Source organism: Chlamydotis macqueenii, chromosome 21 (assembly GCF_036417535.1).
Source record: "Chlamydotis macqueenii isolate bChlMac1 chromosome 21, bChlMac1.mat, whole genome shotgun sequence".
In the NCBI taxonomy this organism is placed as follows: Eukaryota; Metazoa; Chordata; class Aves; order Otidiformes; family Otididae; genus Chlamydotis; species Chlamydotis macqueenii.
Genome location: NC_141576.1, coordinates 9,473,560 through 9,488,494, shown reverse-complemented (window position 1 = coordinate 9,488,494; position 14,935 = coordinate 9,473,560). Strand labels below are relative to the sequence as shown.

At 60.1% G+C, this 14,935-nt stretch overlaps 2 protein-coding genes across 2 annotated transcripts; both read left to right on the top strand.

Moving 5' to 3' along the window:
- Nucleotides 1–15: 15 nt before the first annotated feature.
- On the top strand, nucleotides 16–1,488 carry CPLANE2 (ciliogenesis and planar polarity effector complex subunit 2). The gene is made up of 5 exons (XM_086764553.1): nucleotides 16–160; nucleotides 244–396; nucleotides 474–598; nucleotides 686–825; nucleotides 1,196–1,488. Exons 1-5 carry the CDS (start codon nucleotides 79–81, stop codon nucleotides 1,422–1,424), a joined length of 729 nt encoding a protein of 242 aa, XP_086620679.1. The 5' UTR covers nucleotides 16–78; the 3' UTR covers nucleotides 1,425–1,488.
- A 1,166-nt stretch (nucleotides 1,489–2,654) lies between these two features.
- On the top strand, nucleotides 2,655–13,482 carry EPHA2 (EPH receptor A2). Its single transcript, XM_086764385.1, has 17 exons — nucleotides 2,655–2,793; nucleotides 5,939–6,006; nucleotides 6,380–7,043; nucleotides 7,540–7,695; nucleotides 7,791–8,123; nucleotides 8,233–8,357; nucleotides 8,597–8,756; nucleotides 8,852–8,951; nucleotides 9,072–9,130; nucleotides 9,207–9,332; nucleotides 9,420–9,602; nucleotides 10,236–10,297; nucleotides 10,421–10,630; nucleotides 10,721–10,870; nucleotides 10,976–11,169; nucleotides 12,202–12,357; nucleotides 12,844–13,482. The coding sequence occupies exons 1-17, from the start codon at nucleotides 2,724–2,726 to the stop codon at nucleotides 12,947–12,949; spliced, it is 2,922 nt and encodes a 973-aa protein (XP_086620511.1). The 5' UTR covers nucleotides 2,655–2,723; the 3' UTR covers nucleotides 12,950–13,482.
- The last annotated feature ends 1,453 nt before the right edge of the window (nucleotides 13,483–14,935 follow it).

Genomic DNA, 14,935 nt, shown 5'->3' with positions numbered 1-14,935 from the left:
AGCTGCGGGGTGCAGTGACCCCACGGGGGAAAGTGGGGGGGGGGGGCTGTTCCCTGCAGCCCCAGGTTTGGGGGGCCCATGGAGGCGGGCTGGCTCCTCTCCCCTGCTGGCCGCCCCTACCTGGCCTCCATCTTCCAGAAGAACCAGCGGAGAACGTTCGGTGAGCCCCCGCGTCCCCCCCTCCACCCCAAAAAACGGGATGCCAGCACCCCAAAAAAACGAAATTCCTCTTTCCCCCCCCAGGTCTGCTGGAGCGCCCGGCGCTGCCCCCCAGCCTGGCCGCCCCCACCGTCACCTACAAACTCTTCCTCGCGGGCAAGAGCGGCGTTGGCAAATCGGCCTTGGTGGCCGCGCTGGCGGGGACCCCCGTGCCCCCCGTCCACCACGAGACCCTGGGTGCGTTTTGGGGCGGGGGGGGACACAGGGGAGCAACCCCGATGTCCCCTCCCCGGGGGTGACCGTCGTCCCCCCAGGCATCGAGGTCACCACCGTGTACTGGCCGGCCAAGCCGCGGGCCAGCGGCCGCCCCGTCATCTTCCAGCTGCATTTTTGGGATTGCGGGGACGGAGCCTTGAAAAAATTCGAGCATCTCCTGCCCGTGAGTCGGAGGGGGATAGATCTGGGGGGCGTGGGGGGTACAGGGACACAGGAGCCCCCCCCGTGATGGCGGTCACCCCCGTCCCAGGCTTGTAAGGAGGAAGCAGACGCCGTCCTCTTCCTCTTCTCCTTCACCGACCGCTCGTCTTTCGAGGAGCTGCCGGCACAGATGAGCCGCGTGGTGGGGCCTGACGAAGAAAAGCTTGTTAGAGTCGTCGTCGGCACCAAGTATCCTTCTCGGGATAGGGGGACCCTGGGGGGGTCTGCATCCCACCTCGTATTTCCCACCATTTGGTGTCTTGGTAGGCTGAGAACGCGCACATTTCATCACACCGATGGGCTGGCAGCGCCCGCTTGGTTTTTTGGGGTTGTGAGGGGATTTTTGTGGGGCCGTTGGTGCCTCCCTTGGCCCTCTGTCCCCCGCAGGCAGGTTTACACGCTCATATTTCACACCACTCAGGGCCTTGGTAGGCTGAGAACGCACACACTTCATCACACTGGCGGACTAGCAGCTCCCATTTATTTTTAGGGGGTTTGGGGGGGATTTTTCAGAGTGTCGGTGTCTCCCTTGACTCTGTGTGTCTCCCCCGCACCCCAGGTTCGACCTGTCCGCGCAGGCGGACGTGACGGAGGGGGACGTGGCGGCTTTCGAGGCGGCCTGGGGGCAGCGGGTGCTGCGGGCGGGCAGCGGGCCGGGGGCCGGGGCGGAGTGCAGGGGGCTGGCCCGCATCGCCCCCCTCCTCGACGCCCTGGTCGAGAGGCTCTGGCATGGGGACCAAATCGCCGCCGGTGTCGCCCCGGAGGGCGAGGTGTCCCCCCGTGACTGAACCCCCCCGTCTGCTGGGGGAAGGGTGTTCTTTGACCAAAATCCATGTTTCTCCACCAAAAAGATCTCTGGGTGCTGTGACTCATCTGATTCGGGGTGCTGGGGGATTTGGGGTGCGGGGGGTCCTGGAGTTTTCGGGTGCTGTGGGGGAATGGGCACTGGGGCATTTGGGGTGCTGCAGGGGGATGGGGTGCCACAAGATTTGGTGTGCTTTGGGGTGCTGCAGGATTTGGGGTGCTGCAGGATTTGGGGTGCTGAGGATTTGGGGTGCTGAGGATTTGGGGTGCTGCAGGGGGATGGGGTTCTGGTGGTGCTGCAGAATTTGGGGTCCTATGGGATTTGGGGTGCTGCAGGATTTGGGGTGCTGGGAGATTGGAGGGTGCTGTTGATTTGGGGTGCTGCAGGATTTGGGGTGCTGAGGATTTGGGGTGCTGAGGATTTGGGGTGCTGCAGGGGGATGGGGTTCTGGTGGTGCTGCAGAATTTGGGGTCCTATGGGATTTGGGGTGCTGCAGGATTTGGGGTGCTGGGAGATTGGAGGGTGCTGTTGATTTGGGGTGCTGCAGGATTTGGGGTGCTTCGAGGTGCTGGGGGATTTTGGGTGCTGAGGGTGCTTTGGGATTTGGGGTGCCATGGATGAAGCGGGATTTGGGGTGATGGGGATGGGGGTGCTCTGGGTGCTGGGGGCTCGATCCCGCGCCCCCCCTAGTCGGGCCTGGCTCCCCCGCCCAGCGCAGCAGAAAACCAGCGGCGCTTTTGGGCTGGAAAAGCCCGATTTCTGGTCCGGCCTCTTTCCGGACACGGGAAAAGGTGGGGGGAGGGAGGGATGGGCATCGCCCCCCCAAAACCGGCCCCCCCAGTACCTGCCCGGTGGGAGGAGCCGGTAGCAGCCGCCTGGCCCCGCCCCCCGCGGCCTGGCCCCGCCCCGCCGCCGCCATTGGCTGCCGCCCCTATCCCTTCCCACGCCGCTTCATGAATGAAAGGGGAGGGGGCGCTGAGGGGGGGGCACGAATACGGACCCACGGGACAGATTCGGGCCCGCGCACTGTCTGCTCCCCCGTGGGGGGGGGGTCCCAGACCCGCCTGCTCTCACCCGCCAGCTTCCCATCCCCCGGCGCGGGCCCCTCCCAGTGCCGTACTGGTCTGTACTGGGAGCACTCCTGCCCCTTTAAGGGAGGGCGGGGCCAGTGACATCACGCGGGACATGAATGAACAGGAGCGGGGTGCGCGGCCCCACACGCCCCGCAGCGCTGGGTGCCGCCGGTTGTGGGGTGCACCCCCCCCAAAATCCCCCCCCAACCATGGCGGGCACCCCCCCGGCCTTCACCCTCCTCTTCCTCACCGCCCTCACCCCTCTGGCAGCCGAGGAAGGTGAGCGTTCAGCTTTGGGGTGGGGGGGGGGCACCCCCAAACCCCCCTTTTTTGGGGAGTGGGGGGGGAGGTGCGTACCCAAAGGGCTGGAGGGAGTTTTGGGGGGAGTGGGAAAATGGTGGGAAAAAGTTAAAAAGGGGAGGGAAAGTTTAAAAGGAGGGGAGAAGGGAAAAAGCCCCCCGCTCCCCCCGGGGAGTTAAAATGGGGGGGGAGAAAGTGAGGAGGGAAAAATAAAATGGGGGGGTGAGTGGGGGCTGGGGGAAGCTAAAATGGGGGGGGGTGAAAATGAGGGGAAAAGCGAGAGTTTCGGGCAACTTTTCCCATGCGCAGCGTCCGGATCCCGCTGGGTGCCCCCCGCCCCCCCCCCGAAAAAAAAAAAAAGTGCGACAGAGCAGCTGGGGGGGTCGTTAAAAAAATTAAAAAATAAAAAAAAAAAAAGGGAAAACGGCCCCAAAATGGAGCCTTTCCCGTGGCCGCGGTGGGCCGGGCGGGATCCGGCCCGGAGCGCTGGAAAACAATGTCAGGAAAATCCCCAAAATCAGGGAAAACAGGGAGCGCCCCGGCCTCCGCCTCGCGGCCCCTCCCGGGCCGGGTTCTTGGGCTCAGTCTGGGGAGTTTGGGGTAAAAAAAAAAAATAAAGTCACTTTTTTTTTTTAATATATTCAGTTTCTTAAAAAGTTGAGGTTTCTTTAAACTCCATTGCTTTTCGAGGGAAAGGCGGAAAGATCCAGCCCTGGGTGCAAATAAATCGGAGGCTGGGACAGAAAATGCCCCTAAAAAATAAAAACGGGGTAAAAAACCCTAAAATGAATTTTTTTTAAGTGCTGGGGAAAGGCAGAGCAGAGGGACCCCCAACTGCTGCAGGATCTGGGGCGCATTCCCAAAGTGCCGGTTCCCGGGAGGGATCCTTGGGGATATTGGGATTTTGGGGTCCAAAAAAGTGGGGGGGGGGAGGGGAAGAGGGGAAATGGTGGGAGAGTGGTGGGATTTAGGGGATTGCGGGGGGAGCTGCCTACTGTTGTTTGGAAAGGGTGAAATCCGATGGGATGGGGGGGCTGGGTGTCCCGGCCGGATCCCAGCCACAGGTTTGGGGTGTCCCGGGGGGTGGGAGGGGATTGGGATTGGGATTGATTTGGGGATTGGGATTCAGATTAAGACAGGGATGGGAATGGGGATGGGATTGGGTTTGAGATGAGGATGGGATAGGAATTGGGATTGCGATGGGATAGGAGACGATGAGACTGGGATTGGGTTGGGACTGGGATGGGATGGGAGAGGATGGGATTGGGATTGGGATTGGGTTTGAGATGAGGATGAGGACAGGACTGGGATGGGATTGGAACGGGATGGGGACAGGACAGGGATGGGGTTGAAAATGCAGCTGGGGCCAGGGACAAGGATGCAGCTGTGGAGCAGGGTGGCAGCGATGGTGGCGGTGGCAATGGTGGCGATGGCGGCCGTGGCGATGGCGATGGCAACGGCAGTGCCGATGGGGATGATGATGGCCACAGCACGGGGGCTGTGGGCGGCGGGGGAACGGCGGTGCAGACGGCGGCAGGGCTGCAGCCACAGGGAGGGGCGGCCGTGGGGTTGGAGACGGAGACAGGGACGGCACCGTGGGCGGGGAGGGGGGTGGTGGTGCAGGGGCTGCGGTGGAGATGGTGGTGGTGGCGGCGATGGTGGTCATGGCCATGGCGATGACGGCAGTGGAGGTGTTGCTGGCGATGAAGATGGTGGTGGTGGGGGTGGTGGCTGCGATGATGATGGCGATGGAGGTGCTGGTGGCCATGGTGACGGCTGTGGCAGTGGTGCTGATGGTGGTGGCGATGGCCACGCTGATGATGGTGATGGAGATGTTGATGGTGGTGATGACGGTGACGATAAGAGCAGTGGCGGAGGGGGTGCAGATGCCGATGGCGATGGCACCGGGGGTGCCAACAGCACCGGTGGCCCCGGGCGTGGGTGCGCCCTTGGGTGCTGCACCCCTTGACTCAACAGCCACAGCCCCGGGTTCCTCCCCTGACTCAGCCCCGCCACAGCCCGGGGCGGGGGGATGATGGCGGGGGGGGACACGGCACACCCCGCAGAGAACCCACCAACTCGGCTCATGCGCCAGCCTCCCATGCTGGCTTTCCGCTCTCCGGAGGCGTGCGGGGGGACTTCCCAGCCGCAGGAAAGCCGGGATATCCGCCCCGGCATCCTTCCTGACCCTGGGCACGGGAGCAAGTGGGACGTGGAGCCACGCGTGTGTGTCCCCCCACCCTACACGCGTTCTTGGGGTTCCCCCCCAGGCCTTCCCCTCCTGGGACGTGTCACGAGCTGGCCCGTTCTCAGCGAGGGGGGTTAAGGCGCGGCATCCGTCCCCAGGAGTCCCCCATCCCGTTGGGACCGGCGTGAACCCAGGCGTCCGGGCGCATTCCTGGGGGGTGATTCACCGACGGGGGGGGGCCCAACCGTCAGCGCTTCCCTCCCGGCCTCCTCTTCCTCTCCCGGGCGCTGGATCCGGCCACCGCCCTCGCCCAGGCAGCCGGCGTGTCCCGGCAAGTCTGCCCGGCCTCGCACAGCGCAGAGCTCTGCCTCGGTTTCCTCTTTTTTGGGGAGGGACCTTGGGGGTCTTCTCTTAGGGGTCTCGGGGGACATCCACGGGTCATGGGGACATTTTTGGGGACCAGGTGCATCTGTGGGTCCTAGGGGTATCTACATGTCCTGGGGACATTCATGGGTCCTGGGGACATCTGTGGGTCCTGGGGATCCCTGGTCTCAACGACATCTGTGGATCCTGGGGACATCCATGGGTCATGGGGACATTTGTGTGGACCAGGTGCATCTGTGAGTCCTAGAGATATCTGTGGGTCCTGGGAGCATCCACAGGTGCCAAGGACATCCGTGGGTCTTGGGGGACATCCATGGGTCCTAGAGACATCTGTGGATGCTGGGGATAGCCACAGGTCCTGGGGGACATCTGTGGGTCCCAAGGACATCCATGGGTCTTGGGGGACATCTGTGGGTCCCAGGGACTTCCACAGGTCCAGAGGCATCTGGCTGTATTGGTGGCATCTGTACGTCCGGGGGCCACCTGTGGGTCATGGTGGCATCTCCCAGGCTTTGCGCCCACCCCGCTAACGCCCCTCTCCTCTCCCCACAGTGGTCCTGCTGGACTTCGCCAAGGCGCAGGGGGAGCTGGGCTGGCTCACCCAGCCCTACGGCAAAGGGGTGAGCACCCGTGGGCACCGCGGATGGGATGGGGACATGGATGGGGATGGGTTGGGGACATCCACGGAGACCTCCATGGGGATGGAAATGGGGACCTCCATGGGGACAGGACTTCCACGGTGATGGAGCTGGAGACGGAGATGGGGACATCCATGGAGATGGGGACAGGGACGGGAACCTCCATGGGGATAGGATCTCCATGGAGATGGAGAGGGGGACATCCATGGGGCCTCCATGAGGATGGGGACACCCATGGAGATGAAGATGGGCATCCACGGGGCTGAGGACAAGAGCACCCACGGGGACCGGGGGCAGCGCCCGCCCTGCCTCAGTTTCCCCCCAGTAGCCCCCGTTTCTCTGTCTCGGGGAGCAGTGGGACCTGCAGCAGAACGTCCTGAACAACTCCTTGATCTACATCTACTCGGTGTGCGAGGTGCTGGAGGGCGAGCAGGAGAACTGGCTGCGCACCAACTGGATCTACCGCGGGGTGGCCCAGCGCATCTTCATCGAGCTCCAGTTCACCGTCCGCGACTGCAACAGCTTCCCCGCCGGCGGCGGCGGCTCCTGCAAGGAGACCTTCAACCTCTACTACGCCGAATCCGAAGTGGATTACGGCACCAACTTCCAGAAGAGACAATTCAAGAAGATCGACACCATCGCTCCGGATGAAATCACGGTCCAGGACGATTTCGCCGCCCGGAACGTCAAACTCAACGTGGAGGTGCGGTCGGTGGGACCTCTCCGTCGGAAAGGTTTCTACTTGGCTTTCCAGGACCTGGGGGCCTGCGTGGCCTTGCTTTCCGTCCGCGTCTACTACAAGAGGTGCCCGGCGGTTCTGCGCAGCATGGCTCGCTTTCCCCAAACGGTGGCCGGCGTCGATTCCCAAACCCTGGCCGAGGTGCGGGGCACCTGCGTGGAGGAGGCGGTGGCCGACCGCGCGCCGGCGCTGCACTGCAATGCTGACGGCGAGTGGCTGGTGCCCATCGGGGAGTGCCTGTGCCGTGCTGGCTACGAAAAAGCGGGAGACGCTTGCCGAGGTAGCGCCTGGGGGGCCGTGGATTGGGATGGGGGGTGAGGAACCGTGGCTGGGGGATTTGGTGGGGCTGAGGATGCACCAGCTCGGGGCGTGCCAGGGGGTGTGGAGAAGTGAAGTTTTTGTGCCAAAATTCCCCATCGTTGAGGTCACTGGTGCAGCGAGTGTGTCAGGGCTCAGAGGCGTGGGCTGGGGGTGTCCCAGCAATAAAGAAGCTGGAAAATAAGGGGGAAGTACCCCAAATCCCCACTCTGAGTGGGAGAAATGAGGGGGCGGCCCCGAAACGCCCTGCGCCGATCCTCGCCCTCAAGCATCACTGGTGCAGCGAGCACGGCAGGGCTCAGCTGGGAGGGGAGGGGCTGGGGGGTCCCGGGGATAAAGCAGCTGCAAAACAAGGTGAAACACCCAGAAATCCCCCGCTCTGGGTGCCTGAGGGGGTGACCCCCCCCCCAAAAAATGACCCGTGCGTGTCGTCTCACCGGTGTCGTCGTTCCCCCCAGCTTGTCCCCCCGGCTCCTTCAAGGCCGCCGTGTCCCCCGGCGGCTGCCAGCCCTGCCCGCCGCACACGCTGCCCCCCCCGGCCGCCGCCGCCGCCTGCCCCTGCCAGGACGGCTTCTTCCGCGCCCCCACCGACGCCCCCGTCGCCCCCTGCACCCGTAAGTGACCTCATTCGGGAGCGGGAGGGGAAACCGAGGCGCGGCGCTGCCATCCCCGCCTCACCCCCCTCGCTGGTCTCCGTCCCCCTCCCCAGGTCCCCCCTCGCCCCCCCAGGGCGTCACGGCCGTGGGGCTGGGGGCCGCCGTGCGGCTCCGCTGGTCCCCCCCCGCCGACGCGGGTGGCCGGGAAGACGTCACCTACAGCGTCACCTGCGAGCAGTGCTGGCCCGAGAGCGGGGAGTGCCGGCCCTGCGACGGGGGGGTCCGCTACTCGCAGCCCCCCCGCGGGCTGACGGGGACGGAGGTCACCGTCACTGAGCTGGAGCCACACGTCAACTACACCTTCACCGTGGAGGCTCGGAACGGGGTGTCCCCCTACAGCCACCGCCGCAGCGCGGCCACCGCCACCATCAGCGTCAACCAGACGGGTGAGCGGCCACCAGCATCTCCCACACCTTCCCTCCGCCATGGGGACGCCCCCGCGGTGTCCCTGTCCCCCGTGGGAACGCCTCCGTGACATCCCTGTCCCCGCGGCAGAGCCACCTCGGGTGACGTCGGTGAGCCTGGACGGACGGACGGCCACCAGCTTGATCCTCTCCTGGACGGTGCCACCGCGGCAGCGGAGCCGGGTCTGGAAGTACGAGGTCACCTACAGCAAGAAGGTCTGGCCCGTGGCACGGCTTCAGCCACGACCCCCGAGTCCGTCACCTCCATCCACGTGTCACCTCTTCCATCCATGTCACCCCTCCATCCATGTCACCCCTCCATCCATGTCAGCTCCATCCTTGCCCCCACCCACATCACCCCTCCATCCATATGTCCCCTCTGTGTCAGCCCCTCCATCCGTGTCACCTCTACCCGTGTCACCCCCACCCACGCCCCCCTCCGCGCCCCTCCCCAGGTGGACGAGAACAGCTACTCGGTGCTGCGCTGCGAGGGCACCTCCGTCACCCTCCCCAAGTTGTCCCCTGGCACCACCTACGTGGTGCGGGTGCAGGCGCTCACCCCTGACGGCCACGGCGCCTTCAGCCCCCAGCACGAGTTCGAGACCCTGCCCGAAGGTGAGGACCAAGGCGGGGGGGGGCAGGATTTTGGGGCGGGGGGTCCAGGGGTGCAGGATTCACCCAAACCCCCCAGCCCCGAATCGTCCCTCCAGGTGCTGAGGCCATGACGTCTGCCGCCGTCGTCAGCGGCTCCGTCGCCGGTGTCTTCTTTGTCCTCCTCCTCTTGGCTGCTCTCCTCTACGTCCTCCGGCGGTAAGGAGACAAAACTCCCCCCAGAAATCCCCAAAAACCCCAAAATTCCATGTTTCCACCACCAAAGGTGGGCGAGGGGTGGTATTTTTTTGGGGTGGGCAAAACACTGCTTTTCTGCAGGAGGAGGAGGAGGTCACGGCCACGCCAGTCCGCTGAGGATGTCTACTTCTCCAAGTCAGGTGCGCAACGGGATGGGGGGGTCAACAGGGATGGGGGGGGTGACATGGGTTCTGACCCTCCCTTGGCACCCCACAGACCAGCTGAAGCCCCTCAAGACCTACGTCGACCCCCACACCTACGAAGACCCCAACCAAGCCATGCTCAAGTTCACCACCGAGATCCCTCCATCCTCCGTCACCCGCCAGAAGGTCATCGGCGCCGGTAGGTCCTCGGGTGGCTTCGGCACCCCAGAGACACCCCGAAATGGGCCCGGTGTGGGGGTTAAACGTGCCCCCTTCCTCCGAGCAGGTGAATTTGGGGAGGTCTACAAGGGCACCCTGAAGCGGGGGAAGAAGGAGGTGCCGGTGGCCATCAAGACCTTGAAGGTGGGCTACACAGAGAAGCAACGGGTGGACTTCCTGAGCGAAGCCACCATCATGGGCCAGTTCTGCCACCACAACATCATCCGCCTGGAGGGGGTCGTCTCCAAGTGTGAGTTGTGTCCCCCCCTAAAAAAAAAAAAAAAAAAAAAACAACTAAAAACCCAACTTCTTTACAAAACACCCCAAAAAAACGTTGCATAAAAATCGGGTGTTTTGAGCAACCCCTTGGGGGGGTTGGGAGGTCTGGGGTTTTTTTTTCCTTGAGGGGGTTTGGGGTGGTTTTTGGGGGGTCCTTAGGATTGTTCTTTGCTTTGGGGAGGGTTGGGGGGGATTTTGTGGAGGGGTTGTTGTTTTTTGGGGTTTGGGGGGTTGGAGAGGATTTGGGGGTTAGGTGGGTTGGGGGGGTTGGCGTTTGGGAGGTGGGGGGGCTTCAGGGGGTTGGGGGTTTCTTGGATTTTTTTGTTTGGGGGGATTGGAGGGCATTGGGCTTTGGGGGAGCTGGGTGTTTTGTTCTGGGAATTTTTTTGTCCTGGAGGGGGGGGGTTGTTCGCTTTTTTTGGGAGGGCGTTAAGTGAGTTTGGGTTTTGGGAGACGTGGCGTTTTGGGTTGTGAGTTGGGTTGGAGGGCTTGGGTTGGTTTTTTGGGGGAGGTGAGCTTTGGGGGGGGTTGGGGGTTTTTTGTTTGTTTTGGAGGGGGATTGGGGGGGGTGTTTTGACCTATTTTGGGTCTTTTTTTTGTACAGACAAGCCCTTCATGATCATCACGGAGTACATGGAGAACGGCGCGCTGGATAAATTCCTGCGGGTAGGTGAAGCGCGGTGGCAACGTCCCATCCCCCGGCAACGATTCCTGGGCGGCAGAACCACCAAAACCCACGGGAGGTGGGACGAGAGATGGATCCCAGGCCGGATTCTCCCCGTTTCCCAGGAAAAAGAGGGGGAATTTGGCGTCATCCAGCTGGTGGGGATGTTGAGGGGCATCGCCGCCGGTATGAAGTACTTGGCCAACATGAATTACGTTCATCGGGATCTGGCCGCCCGGAACATCTTGGTGAACAGCAACCTGGTGTGCAAGGTGTCTGATTTTGGGCTCTCAAGGGTGTTGGAAGACAACCCTGAAGCCACCTACACCACCAGTGTAAGTGCCACCAAGCTGGGGCTTTGGCCGTGGGGTTTTGGTCAGTTTGGGGGGTTTTTGGGGGAGCTGTTGAGCCTGATGTTGCCACAGGGTGGGAAGATCCCCATCCGCTGGACGGCGCCTGAAGCCATCTCCTACCGCAAGTTCACCTCCGCCAGCGACGTCTGGAGCTACGGCATCGTCATGTGGGAGGTGATGTCCTACGGCGAGCGCCCGTACTGGGAGCTCTCCAACCACGAGGTGAGCGTCCCCCCCTCCTCCACCACCGATTTTTGGGGGGTTCTCCCCACCCAGCGGACGGATCTTTTTGGGGGGGAGCACCGCTCAACCTCCTCCTCCTTGTAGGTGATGAAGGCCATCAACGAGGGCTTCCGCCTCCCCGCCCCGCTGGACTGCCCCTCCGCCATCTACCAGCTGATGATGCAGTGCTGGCAGCAGGAGCGCAGCCGGCGCCCCAAGTTCGCCGACGTCGTCAGCATCCTGGACAAGCTCATCCGCGCCCCCGAGTCCCTCCGGGCGCTGGCGGACTTCGACCCCCGGTGAGCTGCGGAGGGGGGGCGGGGGGCAAGGAGCGGGGGAGGGACGGGGGTGCAATTTGCAGTGTTGCACTCTTGCCTGCTCTTGTGCACCGCACTGCTGCGCTTTGACGTTGCGCTTTTGCATTTCTCCTTGCATCTCTGCAGTTTTTTTGCACTGTTTTTTTTTCAGTTTTGTGCGGTTTTGTTGCACTTTTGTGTTGGTTTTTGCCTCTTTGCGGTTTTTGCGTTTTGTTTTTTTTTTTTTTGCGCTATTTGAATTTTCCTTTCGCTTTCCTGCGTTCCCTTTTGCACTGGGCTGTTGCCGTTTCGCATCTTTGCACGGGGGCGTTGTTTCGTGCCTCTCCACATCTTTACGTTTTGGTGTTGCTTTTTTGCATTTGTGCGTTGTGTTTTTGGTTTTTTTTTTTTTTTGCCTCTTTCAATTTTTGCATGATTTTTTGCATCTTTCCATTTTTGCACCCTTTCATTTCTGCATCATTTTTGCATCCTTCAATTTCTGTATCCTTTTTTTCAGCCTTCTATTTCCACACCATTTTTCGCATCTTTCAGTTTTTCCATTATTTTTGTATCTTTCCATTTCCACTTTACTTTTTCCACCCTTCCATTTTCACATAATTTTTTTTGCCTCTTTGCATTTCTGCATTTGTTTCCCCATTGTTTCATTCCTGCATTATTTTTGCATCCTTGCATTTCTGCATTACCTTTTTCATCTTTCCATTTCTGCGTTACTTCTTGCGTCCTTCTGGTTTTGCATCATTTTTCCCATCTTTCCATTTCTGTGCCCTTTTTTTTTGCATCTTTCAATTTCTGCAAATACTTTTTTTTTTTTGCATCTTTGCATTTCTGCATCGTTTTTTGCATCGTTTCACTTCCGCATTATTTTTCACGCCGTTCCACTTTTGCATTATTTTTTGCATCTTTCCATTTCTGCACCATTTTTTGCATTTTTTCCATCTCTGCTTCATTTCTTGCATCCTTCCATTTTCACTTTTTTTTTTTTTTCACTTCCCCCCCCACATCTCTGCCCCCCAGGGTCTCCATCCGCCTGCCCAGCACCAGCGGCTCGGAGGGCGTCCCCTTCCGCTCTGTCCCCGAGTGGCTGGAGTCCATCAGGATGCCCCAGTACACGGAGCACTTCATGGCCTCGGGCTACAGCACCATCGAGAAGGTCCTGCAGATGACCAGCGAGTGAGTCCGCGTCCACTTGATATTCCCACGGTGTCTCCATGGTGTCCTCCTGATGTTCCCGTGATACACCCATGGTGTCATCATGATGTCTACTCGATACTCCCATGACGCCATGGTGTCCCCGTGGTGTCCCCATGGCGTGCCCGTGATGTTCCCTTGGTGTCTCCATGCTGACCTCTTGCTGTCCCCACACTGTCCCGTCCGGCTCCCACGGGGACGGGGACGTGCTGGGAAAGGACACCGCTTCCGTGGCGTTGGCATGGTTGGCCACGGGACGGGATAAAATTAGACCTTCCCTGGCCGCCAGCTGGCCGGAGAGGTCGGGGTGAGCCGTGCCCGGCCCCCCCAGGAACGGCCTGCTGGGGGAGGAGAGCTGGGGATCCAGGACCCTTCTCAGGCTCTTTCCACCCCAATAATTTAATTTTTTTTTTTAATTTTCCTTTTAAACTTTATTTTTTAATTTATTTCCCCCCCTCTTCTTTCCAGCGACATCAAGAAAATCGGGGTGCGGCTGCCGGGGCACCAGAAGCGCATCGCCTACAGCCTGCTGGGGCTGCAGGAGCAGGCTGGCGCCGGGGGGGGGGGCATTTAACCCCCCCAAAAAAAAAACTTGAAAACAACCACAATGAAGACCCCCCCTCCTCCCCGAGGGGCTTATTTATTATTTCTGTAATTATTAAAGGTTTTTATAGTATTATTATTAATATTATCCCCGGGGCTGGGGACGAAACGGGTCTCACCCCCATCCCCCCCTAAAAAAATTACAAAAATTAAATTTCAAGCTCATTTTGGGCTGGGGGGCGGTGTTTTGGGGGGTTTTCCTCTTTTTTTTTCCCACATTTCAAGAAAAAAAATAAGGGCTCGTCCCCAAAACGAGCTTGTTTTTGCTTTTTTCTCCCTATTTATTCCTCCCCGCCGGGTTTTTGGGTGGGTTTTTTCCCCTTTAGCGCTGATCTGCCAGTGTTGCCTTTTCCTTTTATTTTTTAACCTAATTTATTCTATTTTTGTATATTTATTGCGAGGAAGCAAAGGTCGGGTCAGATTCTGGAAAGCAAAAAGGGGGAAAATTTAAAAAAAAAAAAAATCCTTTTTTTTTTTTTCTTCCCCCCCCTCCCTTTTTCATTGAATGTGCCTTTTTTTTCTGTAGAATGTCGTCGTTTCCTGCTGGCTGGCAGAGATTGCAGGAATCTGGGGGGCAAAGAGGGATGGGGGGGCTTCTCCTGGATTTAAGGGGAGTTTTAGGGGGTTTTAATAATTTTTAATGGGGGGTGGGTATTTAAGGGAGTTTTAAGGAGTTTTAAGGGAATTTTAAGGGCTTGAGAGGTTCTAAGAGGTTTTTAAGGGATTTTAAGGTTTTTTAAAGATAATTTTAAGGATTTTAAAGGGGGGTTTATAAAGGGTTCTAAGGGGGGGGTTAAGGGGTTTTAAAGGGAATTTCAAGGGATTTAAGGGTTTTTAGGGCATGACACGCAGCTCGAGGAGCATTTCCTGTCCAGGGCCCCTTTTCCACAGTGAAACCCACAAGGAATTTGGGTTTTTTTTATCACTCGCTCCCCCAGAGCCAAACCCAAGCCGCCGCGGCGGCGGGGCTGGCTGCCCGGTGCCTGCAAATAACCGGGTGGGAAAAAGCTGGCAAAAGGGGAGGATTTGTCCAAAACCATAAGAAAGGGGGGGCACTGGTTTAGGGGGGACCAGCATCTTGCTGGAAAAGTGGTCATTTGCGTGGGTTTGCCCTATTTTAGGATACTGGGGCCTGTGGATGCCCCACGCACGTCACGAGTTTGCCGGTCTCAGCCCTGCTGCCACCCTCGGTCCCGGCTCAAAGTCCGGCAGCGCTGGGGAGGGGATGGCGCCGGATCTGGGCGCGCAGCAGCACCCGGCAGCACCTTATCTCTGTTTGCCTACGGCGGGGCCGGAATAAAGGTGATGGGGAAACTGAGGCACGGGGCGAGCGGGGCCCTGGGGTGACCCCACCGCCAGCTGGGTTTTGGTGACGCTCCCGGCCTAATCCCCATGGGAGCAGGAGGGGGGGGGCAGCCAGGCATGGGGGCAGCACCCGTGGGTCCCCGTCCCCCCCCAAGTGACGTGGGTGCTGTGGGCCCCCGCCCCACCGAGCACCCTCCACAGGGCCCATGGGTGCTGCACCCGTCCCTGCACCCACCCTGGTTTTGGGGTGCCTCCCCGGCGCTGACCCCTCTTCACCTCTCCTCTGGCTGGGCCCAGGCATGCCCGCCTCGCCTAACCTGCCCTGCTGTGCTTAATTAACCTGGCGTGCTTAATCACCCCCTCTTCATTAGCGGCTGCCACGCCCTCTGCTCCCCCACCCCAAAAACGATGCACCCCAGTGCGGGGGAGCTGGGAGGAGGGGGGGCTCAGCCCCTCATTTCCTCCAGGATCTTGGGGTTGCAGAATAGCCCCCACCCTTATTAATTGCTGTAATTAAGGATAATTATGCCGTGGTAATTACAGGAGGGGGTCCACGGAGTGGGGGGGATTGCTGATTGGGGCAGTTTGGTGCACATCCCGGAGCTGGGTGCAGTTTTGGGGGTGATTTTGGGGGGGTTTTGAGCCTTGCTGT

What these genes read in the sequence shown, in the direction of transcription:
- CPLANE2 (XM_086764553.1), top strand. Translation starts at nt 79, where the DNA reads ATGGAGGCGGGCTGGCTCCTCTCCCCTGCTGGCCGCCCCTACCTGGCC. An exon ending in CGTCCACCACGAGACCCTGG is followed by an intron (nt 397 to 473) that starts GTGCGTTTTGGG and finishes TCGTCCCCCCAG; the next exon opens with GCATCGAGGTCACCACCGTG. An exon ending in AATTCGAGCATCTCCTGCCC is followed by an intron (nt 599 to 685) that starts GTGAGTCGGAGG and finishes CCCCCGTCCCAG; the next exon opens with GCTTGTAAGGAGGAAGCAGA.
- EPHA2 (XM_086764385.1), top strand. Translation starts at nt 2,724, where the DNA reads ATGGCGGGCACCCCCCCGGCCTTCACCCTCCTCTTCCTCACCGCCCTC. An exon ending in GTTCGAGACCCTGCCCGAAG is followed by an intron (nt 8,757 to 8,851) that starts GTGAGGACCAAG and finishes TCGTCCCTCCAG; the next exon opens with GTGCTGAGGCCATGACGTCT. An exon ending in GGGAGCTCTCCAACCACGAG is followed by an intron (nt 10,871 to 10,975) that starts GTGAGCGTCCCC and finishes TCCTCCTTGTAG; the next exon opens with GTGATGAAGGCCATCAACGA.